Source organism: Centroberyx gerrardi, chromosome 5 (assembly GCF_048128805.1).
Source record: "Centroberyx gerrardi isolate f3 chromosome 5, fCenGer3.hap1.cur.20231027, whole genome shotgun sequence".
Lineage (NCBI taxonomy): Eukaryota > Metazoa > Chordata > Actinopteri > Beryciformes > Berycidae > Centroberyx > Centroberyx gerrardi.
The window spans coordinates 21610511-21626008 of NC_136001.1; the positions used below are offsets into that span (position 1 = coordinate 21610511).

At 43.3% G+C, this 15498-nt stretch overlaps 3 protein-coding genes across 4 annotated transcripts; 1 reads left to right on the forward strand and 2 right to left on the reverse strand.

The window, feature by feature from the left end:
* Nucleotides 1-3992: 3992 nt before the first annotated feature.
* Nucleotides 3993-9900, reverse strand: LOC139927355 (sorting nexin-6). The gene is made up of 14 exons (XM_071919468.2): nt 9701-9900; nt 9346-9453; nt 9059-9166; nt 8310-8370; nt 8004-8131; nt 6642-6725; nt 6468-6542; nt 6291-6321; nt 5745-5832; nt 5586-5625; nt 5403-5489; nt 5052-5141; nt 4764-4829; nt 3993-4635 (listed from the first exon to the last, which is right to left on the reverse strand). Exons 1-14 carry the CDS (start codon nt 9704-9706, stop codon nt 4498-4500), a joined length of 1110 nt encoding a protein of 369 aa, XP_071775569.1. The 5' UTR covers nt 9707-9900; the 3' UTR covers nt 3993-4497.
* Nucleotides 9901-10320: 420 nt separating this feature from the next.
* On the reverse strand, nt 10321-11535 carry LOC139927362 (dnaJ homolog subfamily B member 9). The gene is made up of 3 exons (XM_071919482.2): nt 11463-11535; nt 10929-11176; nt 10321-10730 (listed from the first exon to the last, which is right to left on the reverse strand). Exons 2-3 carry the CDS (start codon nt 11173-11175, stop codon nt 10396-10398), a joined length of 582 nt encoding a protein of 193 aa, XP_071775583.1. The 5' UTR covers nt 11176; nt 11463-11535; the 3' UTR covers nt 10321-10395.
* Nucleotides 11536-11762: 227 nt separating this feature from the next.
* Nucleotides 11763-15298, forward strand: zc3h10 (zinc finger CCCH-type containing 10). Of its 2 annotated transcripts, none has more exons than XM_071919457.2 (3): nt 11763-11908; nt 12375-13648; nt 13739-15298. In XM_071919457.2, exons 2-3 carry the CDS (start codon nt 12506-12508, stop codon nt 14249-14251), a joined length of 1656 nt encoding a protein of 551 aa, XP_071775558.1. In that variant the 5' UTR covers nt 11763-11908; nt 12375-12505; the 3' UTR covers nt 14252-15298. The 2 variants fall into 2 exon arrangements, with proteins under 2 accessions (XP_071775558.1, XP_071775559.1); XM_071919458.2 differs by having other exon boundaries at nt 11763-11904.
* The last annotated feature ends 200 nt before the right edge of the window (nt 15299-15498 follow it).

Below are 15498 nucleotides of genomic sequence, written 5' to 3' on the forward strand. Positions count from 1 at the left end.
CCACAATTCCTTGAACGCATGACAAGCAGCCAGGAGGGGAGTGTGAAAGTATTAATATTTATGGCTCCATTCAATAGTGAACAGAGAAATGGACTGAATTAGCAAGTCTAATGCCGTGCAATGCTGTGAATCCACTGCAAGGGGAGAAAATGATACTGTATCCAGGCAGCATCTGACAGACGCAGTGGAGTGTTGCCATGCGCGTTTCGTTTGGGGCTGAGAGGTTCCACTTTGTCTTATTTACCTTGTGCTGTTAATGGAAACTGTTGTCTTGTGAAGCTATATGAACTATAAATGAATAGGCCATCTGCATTTCCCTGATGATATTTCCCCTCTCTCTTCCTCACCCTCTCTCTCTCTCTCTCCTACAAACTTTTAATGAGTCATAAACTGTGTACGCCAGTGATTAGATTTAATGAGGTGCCAACAACCTTGGGTTGACACAACTGAGCTGCAAAACGCTCACTAATTTTCGATACAGAAGAATCAAGCCTTGGGCCCTGTGACAGAGGCATCGTGCGTGTGAATACGGGCTTAAGGCTCTCAAACTTTCTTTTTTCTTTTTTGATTTCAAGCCTCACATAATTGGCAGGGATGTCTGAGGCTTATAGTCTCTATTGGAAAGTTGGGAAATGAAGAAACTTTCATATTAGCATTCTGTAGTCAGATTTGGTGTTGTAGCTTCCCAGGAGCCTATAAGACTCTTCAAAGATATCAAAGCTAGCTGTGAAGATGGAGTCGACCAGTGTGGACCTCTACAGGGGGAAGCCAGGGACAAATCAGGAACTGAAGAAATACAGGCAGACAAGCCCATCAGAGGACACTGGAACAACTACGTATGGATGTATGTTGACATTATTGTGAAAATCTATGTTTCTGATCTATTACAGCCATTACATACGGTAGGTGAATTAGGAGAATTAATCACCCCATTCATTAGAATTATCATATGCATGTTGAATTTATTTTGCATTCATTTTCAGGTTCTCACCCAGTAGATCTTCACTGGAGGGGCAAAAAACAGTCAGTAATCAAAACAGAGTTGCCTGCTTACAACATACACACATTATAACAAAAACTCACTGCAGTTTCACTGCAACAGATGCTGCAGTGAAACTGCAAACTAAATGAAAAAAGACGCAACAGTAGGCATAAGAACCAATCAGCTATCAGCACCTGGGCTTGTCATCATAAATATTCATCTGCCCTTGCTCAGGAAACCCCAATAAAATCTCTTATTGGAATCTTCATCAAGTTAAAACATGGCAACTTTAAGACCTGCATGGTTATGTTACCAAGGATTCATATCCAGCCCTTATTACAGCATCGTATAAATCACCCTGTGTGGATTTATGACTTAACACACCAAAGAATGAACGGGCAACCATAAAACTCCTCCAGTGTAAGCAATGATTAAAGTTCAGGTGCTCACTGCCAATCATGTGTGGCCTAACTCCATATTTTCATACCGTAACACAGAATGTAAGACTGGTCTCATTGGCGTGGTGTGGCCTCGGCGGGGCGGGTGCAGCACTTGGAGTATACTGTCCTTGGTCTGGTTTAGCCCTGCTGGATGTGATTCATTAGGCCGTGTCACACTGTGTGTTCAGACTGACTATTGCCTTCATTTTGGAGCTGACAAACCGGTCTTGGTCAGGCCATAGGGTTGTATGCTGAGTGCTGTCTTTCCACCAGTAATGAGCCACTTTAGCAAATCAGCCCTAAGTGCATGTTTTCACTGGGGTGCACACACACCCTGTCTTACACACTCTCTTTCTCTCACACACATATACTCACAGAGCCGTGCCATGATCTCTGTGTCCTTGATCTGGGTCATGCTCTCAGCAGTTGAGAAGGGCTCTCATTAGCGTGTGTGTGCCTGTGTGTGCACACCATGTGCACTAGTTAGCTGCTGCAGAATCCAGCACCAGAAATATGGCTCCCTGTTGAGAAATTCATCTGGTATAATACAGTGACAATCAGCAGGGATGAAAGCATCATAGCTATGAATAATAATAACAGCAAGTTTATTGTCGCAATACATCTTGTGAAAAAATATATGGCCTTATCCATCTGTATCGCTTAAGTATAATGCATTTTATTCCTCACATCTCACACTTCAATGTTCGTATCCACAGAGCATTTTCCTCGTGTTGATATAAGCTTTCAGAATGATAAAGAGGTAAAATCACTGAATCATCAAAATGGTCCATAAACCCCTTACACTTAACTTTTACTGTGCCTCATTAAAACCAACAAGCCACAAATGCATTCAGAGGTAGAAAATCTGCAGTGGTGAAATTGTTGGATTTAACAATGATTAATAACTTGTGTATAATAATGAGAGTGAATTTATCTTTGTGACCACCTGAACAACATAAAATAAAAAGTATAAAAAAAATAGATTAGCAAGTACAAACAATGGTAAGCATTCCAGTGACTAGCAGGTGGTCTACCATAAAGGTAAATGTTGCTTTACTAATAAATTAGGAGCTATACACAGGAAACACATGCAAACACATGCAGAGTGTGACAAACAGCTCAGGGTACTGAAGTATAATTTATGTTATCTCACTGGCTGGGAGTTTCTCCTGAGAAGCACATAAGATGGGCTGGAAAAAACTCCTTCCTTCTCCTTTTAAATAGGTTTGTCTTATGAGCCTGCTGGTGTGATATGGGACTGATGCTTTTTGGAGCACTTATATAGAACATTTTACTTTGTACTCTCTTTTATGTGACTTTGACTGAATTTTGGCTTTATATATCTTGTTATGTTATTGGTCTGCAATATTTATGTTTGTCATGATGCTGCTTTCTTGGCCAGGACCCCCTAGAACAGTGGTTTTCAACGTGGGGTCCGGGGACCACCAGGGGTCCTTGAGGGAGTTCCAGGGGGTCCCCAGCAAATTGATGAATTTTTAAACTTCACCATTAGCTATTTCATTTACAAGAAGTTAACACAATTAGAGAATGTAGAAGAATGACTATTTTGATCATAGTTTCACTGTTATCTCTCTACCTACAATACAGATAGTTATGGAATTCTGGAGAAAATCATATCTAAAAGTAAAAAATATTCTCAGATTTGTGTCCAAGAGACAAAATCTCATCAAATGGGGGTCCGTGGCCCTACTGTGTAATAAATTAGGGGTCCTTGATATGAAAAAGGTTGAGAATCACTGCCCTAGAAAAATATATTCTGTCTTAATTAAAATTAAATGAATGTAAAATAAATAATGTACTTTGTACTCCCAGGGTGGGCAACTATGACCCACGGAGTGCCAAGAGTCTGCAGGTTTTCTTTCCAACCAAACACCACACCAAGTGATTTCAGTGGATTTAGTTCCTCTTCTCTGGTTGAAGGTGCGTTATCAGTGAAATCTGGTGTAGCGTTTGGGTGGAATGAAAGCCTACAGACTCTTGGTCCTCCATGGCACATCCCTGATCTAACCACTCCTTCATTGTCAAATGAGCCAAACCTCCTCTCCACCCTCTCTTCTTATGAGACCAGTCATCTATCTCTCTCATGGCTCTCTCCCTGAAATGGGATCTACTCCTCCTTATCCACCCAAAGGAGAGATTACAGGCTGTAACAGATGAGATGAAGAACTCAGCGGTGCTGAGATATGGACCTACAGTCCAGTACAGGGAGAAGGGGAAGGTGACATTGTGCTTAGCGCTCCAATTCTGCTCATAAAGACCCACAACACCAAATGTGCAGGAATTTTAGTGTGCCACAGTTTCAGGCTGGACCCCACTGTGGGTTTCAGATAACAGTTAAGAATACAATATGGAAAATACAGGGATTGAATGAAAGATCACTGACAAAGGATAATCATAAAACCAGAATTGTTTCAAAACCCAGACACTATAGTCAGCAGAGAGAGAGAGTGTCCTTGTTGCCATGTCCTTGCAGGAGCAGTCAAAGCCACTGATTAATGATCCAGGAGTGAGAAACACACACACAGGCAAGCAAGTAGTTTGGCAATCAATTCATCACACTTTATTTTGTGTGACCCCAGCTGATGTGGTGGCTAGAGAGCAGCACAATACACTCTCATCACAAATGCAGAAGTGCAGATACACACACACACACACACACACACACACACCATGGTCTTACCAGACAAGGAGTCCACTGCTAAGATCTCAATATCTATATCTAATATCTATATTTCCACAGGGGCTTTATTATTGTGAGAGGCTGAGGGGAAATTGTGTGTGTGTGTGTGTGTGTGTGTGTGTGTATGTGTGTGTGTGTGTGTGTGTGTGTGTGTGTGTGTGTGTGTGTGTGTGTGTCTATGTACTTTACTGGGCTGACAAAATATCAGCATACCGTTTGAGCCTCAGGAAAGTTTTGCTTAGTTCTGTTTAATTTCTTACATTTACACAGAAATAGAACATACTGAACTGGCAGGGTTAGGAACATGTTTGGGTGATACATGCTATGTTTAGATATGCTGTAGATGCTTTATTGGGAGCGTGCTAGCGGGGCCACTAGGCCATCCCTCTGAAGGCTTGTAGGTGCTGGTTGTAGCGGTCAGCACTCTCCCTGGCCGTAAGAAGCTGCTTTTCACACCACTGAACCAGAGCCTGCTGCAACATCTCCACACGCACACCCTGGAGCCGTGCAATCTGAGAGACACACACAAACACACACATTAATACATGCTTGCATGTGCACAAACAGGATATTAGGCATTACAGTTGAGGTGGTTAGGCAGGTAGGCGATGAGGAAATGGGAAATCCAGTGTTGTTTTACCTCCTGTTTAGCCATTCCAGATATGTGATCAAACTCCTTCTCTGCTGCCTTCTTCAGCTCCTCCATCTGATGAATATGGAGAGCATGTCATCATCATTATATACTTGGTGTTCATCAAAATAAATGTACTGATTATACTGGCATCTCATGTCCTAACATCAGCTTTCTCTAGCCACTGCGATGTTACTGATTCGGCTCAGCAGAACGTTGCTGACACCTGCTGGTCACAAGAAAACACATGCGTCTGTCCTGGCTTGTGGTTTGTTGTATGAGGGTATGGACACTCACAGCAGCCTTCTTCAAAGGTTTGGCCCTCTCTGCATTCCTGCTGGCTGTCTCCAACTCCACTAGTTTACAGGTTCTCCTGAACAGCATTTCCTGCATTGAATACAAAGACACATCTGTGACGATACTCAACAAAATGTCATCAAAACTACAGAAATACTAGGATAGTGGTCAGATCTTTCAATATGGCCTGTCACAAATCAAGAGAAGGCTAAGATTATAAGTATATGAAGAGAGAGCATATAAAATGAGATTAGAGCTGGGAAGCACAAACTGAGTGGAAACAAGTCTGTAGGAAACATCAGAGTATGGTTTCTCAGCAGTGTCTGTGAGTTATGGTGTCAGTTGTCAGACCTTCTCCGCCTCCTGGTAGCGTGACTCCAGGTCCAAGCCCAGCCCCAGAGTGCTCACGTTGTTCTCAGCAACACTCGCAGTGTTTTTCTGCCCACACACAGACACACAGATGATTTGCTAAAGCAATGGTACAGCGGGATATCATTATATTTCTATGGTGAATTTCTATGGCGTAAATCTTACCCCCATTGAATCAAAGACCTCTGACATTTTCACACAAATCCTGTAAGAAGAAAGTGTTGTCAGTTTGTCTTTGTCTTCTACTGTACCGTATGTACTGTTCATATACAATGGATTTTTAGTACATCTGATTTACATAGGACCAATACTAATTTGTCTCACTTGTTGAAGGCCTGTTTCTCAGGTTCGTCCCCTGATTCCACACAGAGATGCAGAGCAGTAGAGAAGTGTCCACAGGCCATTGCTATTTCTGCAGACAAATGGAACATGAGACACACTGTAACACCAGACCTGGGTCAAACAGCACTTGCAAATCATTCATAGCATTTATTTTAACTTGGTCAGAATACCAGACAGGTGGGATTTATTACATGGGACAATACAATGAGTGCCAGAGAGTTTAGAAAATAAAACAAAAGTAATTGTAAGTCAATTTAGTGTAATTCTCTGTGATCAATAACTTATCTGACATGATCTGAACTGCTTGATATAGTAAACCCTGCAGACCTGGTACTCCCAGCAGGTTAAAACAAAAATAATTACTTAGAAATACTATTTAACATAGGTCTGATTAATACATGTACTCCTATAAATATCGACTATTGAATCTAAACACACTTAAATCACAAATTACACCAGCGGATTAAAACTTCCTCTCATTCCAGCCTCTACAAATGAAAAGTATTGATAAAAGTAACGTTTTCTTACTTTGCTCAGTCTGAACCACATCCAGGAATCTCTGGAAGAAAAAAGAAAAGTGAGGAGTTCAGAAATCAAAAAGGACAGTGTGTGTGTGTGTCTGGGTGTGTGAAGAAAGGACAGAGAGAGAGGGACAAATAGACAGACAGATAGAGAGACAAACAAACACTCAGGTGACAGACTCACCTCAGCTGCCGTCTTGGTACTCCCAGTTAGAGTAAGGTTATGATCACGCTCGGTTTGAAAGAACTCATCCACATCCTGCAGACACAGTCATTATGGATTTAAAGCCTATCATAGTGCTACCAAGGTGTGGGGGGTAAATATTGTGTGTGTGAGAGTCCCAGAGGTGTACTGCACCTTGTGGCCCTCTTTCCTCATCCCTTCCACAGCTTGACTTAGACGGTTGAAGATATTTTTCCTTACTTTCTGACGGCCAGGAGGCTGCACACAAAAACACACACAAGTCTTAACAACTTCTTATTTTTCTATACATACTTTTCAATAATAAAGGCACAGCACGTACAGTATATCAAATCGTCTCTGTCATGAATGGAAGTCAATGTGACAGACACACTGGAATAACAATGTGGTGAAACTCAATGAGAATGTTTTGGTGCCAAATTTATGTATTGTCTCTACATTAGAAAGCTACTGTTCTATTTATTATGGACTTAGTACAGAAGATATAAACTGCTTTGATACGTTGGTTTCAGAGTTAATATGTGCTCACACACACCTTCTTCTTGAAGCAACTACAGGGTTTTTTGGCCCGCATCACTACCAAAGCTGCCCACAGCTGCACACACAAGCTCTGACTTACATAATGAAGCAGCACGATAACTCAGTGTGTGTGTGTGTGTGTGTGTGTGTCAGCTACAGTGTCCTAAAGCTTCAGTATGGTAGACCTGCTTCAGTTCTGCAGCCTTATACATGATAGAATGAACTGTATTGCATATTTATTTTTTCAATTGCAATTTGTTACGTTTTATTTGAATCAATATAACTATACAAATGGTCTGGTTCCTAAGAGCTCATCAAACTGCAAAACCAAATTTAAAGTAACTACATTGAAAATAAAGTTAACTTTTATATGGTTTACATATCATCAAAACTGTGTAAAACTGATGACACCAAGCCAACATGTCCTTGTTAAAGACTAGATTATGACAGCAGGACCATTTATAATATCTTTCCAAAACAAAAATCTTTGTGGAAACAGCATCAACTGTTGCATACAGTCCAAATTACTGACTTTTGATTGTTCTTTCACACAAGCATCAATACTGTGCGGTCTTCTTTCACCCCCTTGTGGTTATTCAGAGGCAAACCCAGCAGGCTTACAGACTGTGTTGGTTTAGTTGTGCAATATGTGCTCTTTACATGTATTTCCTGCTCTGTTCACTGACTCCAGCACTAGGTCCCTTTACAGCAACTGTTTTGTGAAATTTCCCTTGTTTATTATAATAAAGTTTAGTGTGTTGTCCTTCCATTTATTGATACACAGACAAAAAAGTCACAATAGATGTGGCACATGAATCTCTCCCTTCTCTTTTCTGATACAATGTCAGTAAATGTTTAACAGTTTATTGCCCTTTACTCTCATAAAAAGGTATCACATTGTATCCATGGTAACCTATCCTTTCTTGTCACTGGGGCAGAACTTAAAACAAAGGATTACGAAAAAAAGTGTAAAGCTCTATTTTCTTTGTGTGGACTTACTTCTGCGCTAGTAAGGAAGATCTCCAGAGCTTTGTTTTTACTGAGTGTGCTGTGTGCAGCAACCTGGCAGAGATAAGTTTCCAGTGCCATGCAGTAGGGCTGCCACTCCTGTCCCATGGCCAGGAATCCTACAGAAGAAAACAGAGACCATCAACATTTTAACCACATCACATCACAAGACAGATTGTTGTGCACCAGACAGTCTGACGTTTGGTTGATCGTACAAACAGTTGCTTTTAAAGAGCACTTCAGTATATTTGCAGTGTCGAAGAAATGTTTTTTTTTTTTTTTTTCAGAAGTACGTACCAAGCTGCTTGATAACTTTAGCAGATGCATTCACCTGAGCCTTTGCTGGAAGAGGAGGGAACTTGAAAAAGAGTAAAATGAAAAAAAGAGTAAAAGGTAAAGCAACATTTTTTACTTTCTTTTATCTTTAATTAGTACTTCATGTCTTTTCTTGGATTATGTGCTCGAGATGGGAACCTCTATAAGATCCAGGCTTTGTGTTTTTGCTTTTTGCAGTGTGCAGTGCTTAGGGGAATTACGGTATCCTCTCTTTAGGCGGTGCAGAGCCCTGTATACAGTGTGCGCTCGTACACCAGGCAGTACAGTAGAAGTCAAACAAACGTGTCAGCTCTATGTATATTTGCATACCAGGAAGCAGCTGGGTGATTTTCTAACTGTCGTTTCTGTGTCAGTGCATGAGTTAAAAACTTTGTTCAGCGGATCTCTTAGTCACAACACTGTGCTACCACAGCACTTTGGTGTTAATAGGTGGAGTTTTTAAAGTCTGCGTAGTTTCACTCAATCCAATCATGCATATCACCCACCCCTCCCCTCCACCTGGAAAAGACTTCAATCAGTACACAATGACGAATAGATAAAGAGAGAGGATGCCATACAACAAAGGTTGTCAACAGAAGTCGAATCTACATTATGCAAACATAGTTTGTCCCTTCACTGGCTGAGCCTCCATGATACCCCAAAACTAATTTTCTTTAGCCGTAGGAGTGTGCTTAGGTTTCAGAGTCACTTAAGGCATTAAGAGTACTGACTATGACCCCCTGTATCCCAGGCACGTCCTCCTGAGAGAAGAGGTGCTGCTGGAGCCAATCAAAGTCATCATAGGTCCGGTCCACATGGTACTCTCCTGTCCCAGATAGCTGGCACAGAGAACAGAGACAACACAGACGGATATGACATCAATATAGTCCGTTTTTGCAATATTATAATTCAAACAAATCAATTGACCAATCTGATCTCACTGGTGTACTGTTAACTTAGGAGTAATGTTAGCGATGCCTGCAGCAAATAGCCACCAATAAATGAATCACGTTCTCACCTTCTGAGATACAACTAAGAAGGTCAGTGTGTCCCCATCTTTCACTGCCTCCGTAACCTTGATGCTATGAGAACTGACGCTCAGAGTAGTTGGTGCCACTTCTTCCTCCTATAATAAAAAATGTGTCAAATGTGTTAAACTTCTAACAGAACCAACAAGCAATGAGATAGCTGTAATTCTCAATCCAGACAGTAAATTTGCATTAATACTAGGCAAACTAAACTGATTTTTTAAAAGGCACTGAAAAACGTATATGAATATGTATGAATGTGTGTCTGTTTGGCACACAGGCTATCACATGATACTCAGAAGTTGCAAAGTTTTACAACCTTTTCAAGCACTAAATCACACTTACCATCATGGCCGAGCTTGTAACCTAATGTATGCCGTATGTTTCCTGTTTGTGGAATGGTTAAATCTCCTATTATCTGGATAAAAGTGTGTAAAAGCTGTAAAGATCTGTGTCTCCTAATGGCTTCAGTGCGCTCACAAGCTCCAACTGCTGAGAAGGCACAGGATATCCTCTAGGTCAAAGTGCACACTGGTCCTGCGAGAAAGGGAATGAAAAAGTGCCAAATCTAAAGTGCTGGCGCAGGGGAAAAGAAGATGAGCAAATTCTGTGTTAGTCAGTAACTCAGGACCTTCGACACACCCATACAGGAAAAGTGGTATAACGGTCCAATCAGTTCCCAGCTGGCAACCTCTGACAACCCTGTAAACTCTGTACACAAACCTGTAACCAACCATTGCATTTATAAGCTAGCCCATAAAAGAGGCAGAATATACACAGTTGTAGGTCGTTTCCAAGGGTCACTTCAACTGAATTTCTGAATTAGTATGAGGCATATTGAAAACAAGACATTAGTGACACTGAGTAAACAACGTATGTGGAGACTTTATTATCAATAGAAGACATTAACACATAACAGAGTGATACAGGAATAACCCCCCACCCCACCCCACACACACACTCACTCTCTCACACACACAAACACACACACACACACACACACCCACGTCATCACTGGTGCCATCTGCTTGCTTTTTATCCTAGTAGAACCGCTCTTGCTCCTCCTCAACCCCATTTTCAGAATAAAAGACATCCAGTGGGTCAAAAAAGTCAGTCCCTGGAAAACTGTACTGCTCGTAGGGGTCGTCCTCATCCTCCAAGTCCAGGGGGAAACTCCAGTGGTAGTGCGGCTCCTCCAGAAAGGGATCGTCATCCAAGTGAAGTTTCAGGAACAGGTCTTCAAAGTTGCCAAAGTCAAAGAAGCTGGTCTCGTGTTCAGGCTCTGGGCCAAAATCACTCTCATTTTGTAGGAAAGCCTCGTGGCCCAACTGGTCGTACTGCCTCCTCTTCTCCTTGTTAGAGAGCACCCCGTAGGCTGAGGGTGGAGAAAATTAGAGTTATTACTTAATAAATTACTTAATAAATAGAATATGCAGTTTGTCTATCAAATGCATGTGGAAATCATCTATTTTGTGAGAGTGATTAAGTGGTAGAATTCATATTACTGATGTGGATTACAACTTAACATAGAGGGAAAAATGTTAAGTATATTGCAGGTCATGCCATTACTTACCTTCAGCAATTTCTCTGAAAGTCTTCTCTGCATCCGCGCTCTTGTTCTTATCAGGGTGGTACTTGATGGCCAGTTTGTGGAAAGCTTTTTTTATCTGTCTGTCAGTTGCTGTCCGTTGAACATTGAGTGTGTCATAGTAATTTCTGCTCATCTCCGAGGAGTCAGTCTGAGCTCCAGATAAGCAGAGCAGGACCACAGCAACCCACAAGCTGGCCAGCATCCAGGGGGAAACACCTTGCATTGCCATCCTGAGCGTGAGAGGACAGGCATGGGACTTAAGACAAAACATCTGATCTGGAAGTGCAGCTACCTTGTGCTTTGACTGCTCATCATCATATGTACATAGTGCTATCTAGTCAACACGTCAGCAGTAGCAGAACTCAGTGGGCCTATAGCTATTTGAGAAACAGGTGTATTAAAATGAGGCACCACACAGCCTACGCTTTGGTGATTCAACAGTTTTTTAATCCTTTGGTTGTCTCAGTCTGAGACATTAAACTGATTAAACCAGCTAAACAGAGTAGTCCTACTTACAAAACGCGGTTGTAGAGGTGTGTCAAATGTGGCTTCTTCCCTATTCTCACTAACTGTAAATTAGCGGTAGGGCTGCCATGTTGAAACTGTATTCTTCTGTTAGCGGCTGCCACGGGATGCATTAAATCATGTGTTACACTGGAATTTTAAGAAGATTGTTACTTGTGCAGTTCCCGTGTAAAAAAAACAAGCTGAAAACATCTTCCAACTACTTTACCAGTAGAGGGCAGAAAAACACTCCGAGGAAACGGAGAAGAAGGGTCTCGTCTTCTTCGCTGGTAGTGAAAAATGCATCAAGATCTGTGGTAAACACCACTGGGCCTTGAGGACTTGCCAAAGAACCTCAGCAGCTGTATTTGTATAATATTCAGTGTATCGGAGCTAGTTCTTTCTGAATGGGAAGCAGTCTACTGTTTTCTCTGGATACTGCTCCTGGTCTATGGTTGGTAAGCCAACATTAGCAGTTAGCCAGATCACCTCAATGTTAAGCTAACGTTAGCCGGATAATGTTCGCTTGCTAATGTGTACTAGCCAGCTAGCATTAGGCTAGCCTGTAGCACAAACCTCGAAATCACTGCGTGCTTGTAGCGCCAGATTAGGCTTACTTATTCAAGAATTCGGTGGGAAATAGTGCACCTTTAAGTATAATCATCTTATACATCCATTGCATCGTTGAATTGTTGTGATCCAAAGGCAAGCCATTGCTGCTCTAACGTTACCAAAGCAGACGCTGCACATCCTCCAATGTAAACAGCAGCACTCGTGCTTCCTATCATCCAGTTATTATCACGTGCAAACATCACGACCATAGCCTCGTCCGGTTGAACCGTATATCCCCACCTGATATATATTATATCCGTTGTACCGCATTTATCACTTGTGTCAACTTGCGTTTATTTATTTGTCTTACAGATCTGTGAGTAGAAGATTGCAGTGCCCCAAGCGGAGTCAGTCATTTTCATGACCCATGTAAATGTTTGCCAGGCTACGTCAACCCCCCTCACACATGAGTGCTGTTTTCTCCTTGTGCTGGGCCCAGCGCCATGCCTGACCGGGACAGTTCCTACCTGTCAGGTGGCGGTGGGAGTGGCGGCAGTCTGGGTGAGGAAGGAGGGTCTGGGTCTAGTTTAGGTGGGGGCTCAGGAGAAGGCAGAGTGGGTTCAGGGGGAGGTGTTGGGGGCAGCGTCTCTGGCGGCATGGGGGGCGGAGGGGCTCTTGGGAATGGCAACAGCTGTGGGAATGGTGGCGGTGGGGGTCTGGGGTCTGGACTGGCTTTGGACGGCGTCTGCAGGGACTTCATACGCAACGTGTGCAAGAGAGGAAAGCGTTGTCGTTTCAGACACCCAGACTTTAACGAGGTGCCGGACTTGGGAGTGCAGAAGAACGAATTCATCTTCTGCCATGACCATCAGAATAAGGAGTGTATGCGCTCCAACTGCCGCTTTGTCCATGGCTCCAAAGAGGATGAGGACTATTACAAGAAGACAGGAGAGCTGCCCCTCAGACTCAGAGGGAAAGTTGCAGCACGACTGGGCCTGTCTCCTATGGACCTCCCTCATAGTCGTGGAGAGATCCCCATCTGCAGAGACTTCCTGAAGGGGGAGTGCCAGAGGGGCAATAAATGTAAATTCCGGCATGTTAAAAAGGACTATGAATATGAACCTTCCAGGGTAGGAGTGGGTGCTGTTATGGGGCCGGGGGCCAGTGGAATGGTGAATGCTGGTGGGGTGGTCGGTGTGGGCGGAGGCGGTACCTGTGGAGGAATGGCGGGACTTGTGGGGGGTGGAGGTGGGAGTAATATGATGGGGATGGGCTGCCCCAGCTTGGGCGGCTGCCGAGACCCAGGTATCTCAGGAGTTGGAGGAGTAGGGGGAGGAGGGATGAGTGGTTGTTTGTCCATAAGTTCTTTAGGACAACGTCGTTATGACAGGGGCTCTTGCTCAGTGTACGACCCCCTGTTTGAGAGTGGGCTGTTTGAAACGGGCTCCCTGGAGGCTTCTGTGGATCACACCGCTCTACAGTTGAAGAGGCGGAGGTTGGAGGGGCTGCGACTGGCAGACGGGAGTGGAGGTGGGCACTATGAGCTGGGAGTCCAGGCTACCTTGCCACCTCGTCCTCTGGAGTACAGGTTCCTGGAAGAAGAAAACTCCCTGCTGAGGAAGAGAGTGGAGGAGTTGAAGAAGCAGGTTAGAATGAAAGATTTTAAGTGAGTGATTAGAAAAAAATTTAGAAATAATTTTTTTCTTTGCTAATTATTTTTTTTATCTGTTTGTCAGGTTTCAAATCTCATTGCCACTAATGAGGTTCTGCTGGAGCAGAATGCCCAGTTCCGGAGCCAGGCCAAGGTGATGACACTGTCTTCCACTCCAGCCCCCACTGAGCAGAGTCTGGTGCCCCCTGTGGGCGCAGTGAGCTCCTACAACCACAGCATTGCCCAGACCCACACCACCCTGAGCAGCGCTGGACTGCAGCCTCGGCCTGTCACCCAGCAGGACCTGGTAGCCCCCACCGGTGCCCCTACAGTGCCCCCGAGTAATGCTGCCCCGCCCACTGCCCCTCCACCCCACCTCAATCCTGAGATCACCCCCCTCTCAGCTGCCCTTGCACAGACCATTGCCCAAGGGCTGGCACCCCCTGTTTCTATGGCACCAGTGGCTGTATCTGTGGCACCAGTAGCAGTATCCATGGCACAAGCTCTGCCTGGCATCACCATGAGCCATGCCACCGCCCCGATGGTGTCGTACCCCATTGTTAGTCAGAGCATGAGGATCACCACTCTGCCTCACTGACTGAGTCCTTGTCAGGACTGTAGGACCCTCAAGTTAGGGGGATTTTGAGCATTGTCTGTTTTATGTGTATGAGACTCAAGTCATTACAGAAGCCAGTGGCCTCTGACTACAGTGGCAGCAGTGAGGTAAACCCTGATACTCACCCGTAAGAGGGCAAGTAAAAGACTTCTGTGTCCAGACCTTTTCACTCTGTTCTGTGGCAACATTACAAATAAAGTTTTCCCATGGACTGACCTATGAACTTGGCCAAGGCCTGTGTGCCAAAAGGACCTTTTCAAACATAGGCACCAAAAATGTCAACAAACTGAAAATATGTGAAGTCATCCACAGTGTTTGAAGCATTTCCATAAGTCACCAGAGTGTTGTGCTGTCATTGTGGGGAAATTAACACTTTGGCAGTAGTTTCTGTTTATATTTTTGTGGATTGCTCTTGTGTAAATTAACTTTTGGTATTTTGCACACTTCAAGAGAATAACAACCACTCAACAAATAATCATGTGTTGTCACCTTGATTAGAACTGTTCTCTGTACTGTAAATAATTATTTTTTTTATTCGTTATTTTGTTCACACAGGTATGGTAATTAAGTCAAACTGGAAAAGAAAGGACTCAGTTTCTAGAGGTTGTGAACCAACTGCACATGTGAGAGCTTAACATCCTATTGCTTGCGTTGTTCGGGTGGAGGCACATTGTGTCAACATAATAAGACTATGCTCTTTGCTTCTTCAGTAATATCCGTGTGGCTATTTAAACAAATGGAACACTTGGTTGTGTAGGCTTAACACAAGCATTGGGAATAATATTGGCCAGGGCTTGCACACACGTGCAGGGTTTTGGGATTGAGGAGAATGCTCAGTCTGCATGTTTAAAATAAACTAGAGCAGCAGAAAGCATTGTCCGGCTCCACCAGAGGTATAGTGGCTCACTGTTTTGACACGAAGCAGTGGCTATAGGGTTTGTATCAAAATATTTTCGCCTTCAAATCCAGCTGTTCTACCCTTCATCAGCCAGGTAAAGTTATTTTGTAATAAAAATGAAAGCTGACTAATTACCGTTTTTTTTTTTTGTTCAAAGGTAATCTGTTCTTTTAATCTGATTTGGTGCAGTAATACATCAAATACAACAAAAAACGATGACTGTCTTGCCGCAGCACTGAAGGAGTCAAATGATGCTTTTTTTTTTTTTCCGATGGGCGTGTTTTGATTCGGCTAACGGGACTGGGTGAATACCACAATTTACTGTCGGCTA

What these genes read in the sequence shown, in the direction of transcription:
- LOC139927355 (XM_071919468.2), bottom strand. An exon ending in TCTTAGTTGTATCTCAGAAG is followed by an intron (nt 9,167 to 9,345) that starts GTGAGAACGTGA and finishes TCTCTGTGCCAG; the next exon opens with CTATCTGGGACAGGAGAGTA. An exon ending in AGGTCTTTGATTCAATGGGG is followed by an intron (nt 5,490 to 5,585) that starts GTAAGATTTACG and finishes GTGTGTGGGCAG; the next exon opens with AAAAACACTGCGAGTGTTGC.
- LOC139927362 (XM_071919482.2), bottom strand. Translation starts at nt 11,175, where the DNA reads ATGGCAATGCAAGGTGTTTCCCCCTGGATGCTGGCCAGCTTGTGGGTT. An exon ending in TTTCAGAGAAATTGCTGAAG is followed by an intron (nt 10,731 to 10,928) that starts GTAAGTAATGGC and finishes CTCCACCCTCAG; the next exon opens with CCTACGGGGTGCTCTCTAAC.
- zc3h10 (XM_071919457.2), top strand. Translation starts at nt 12,506, where the DNA reads ATGCCTGACCGGGACAGTTCCTACCTGTCAGGTGGCGGTGGGAGTGGC. An exon ending in TGGAGGAGTTGAAGAAGCAG is followed by an intron (nt 13,649 to 13,738) that starts GTTAGAATGAAA and finishes TCTGTTTGTCAG; the next exon opens with GTTTCAAATCTCATTGCCAC.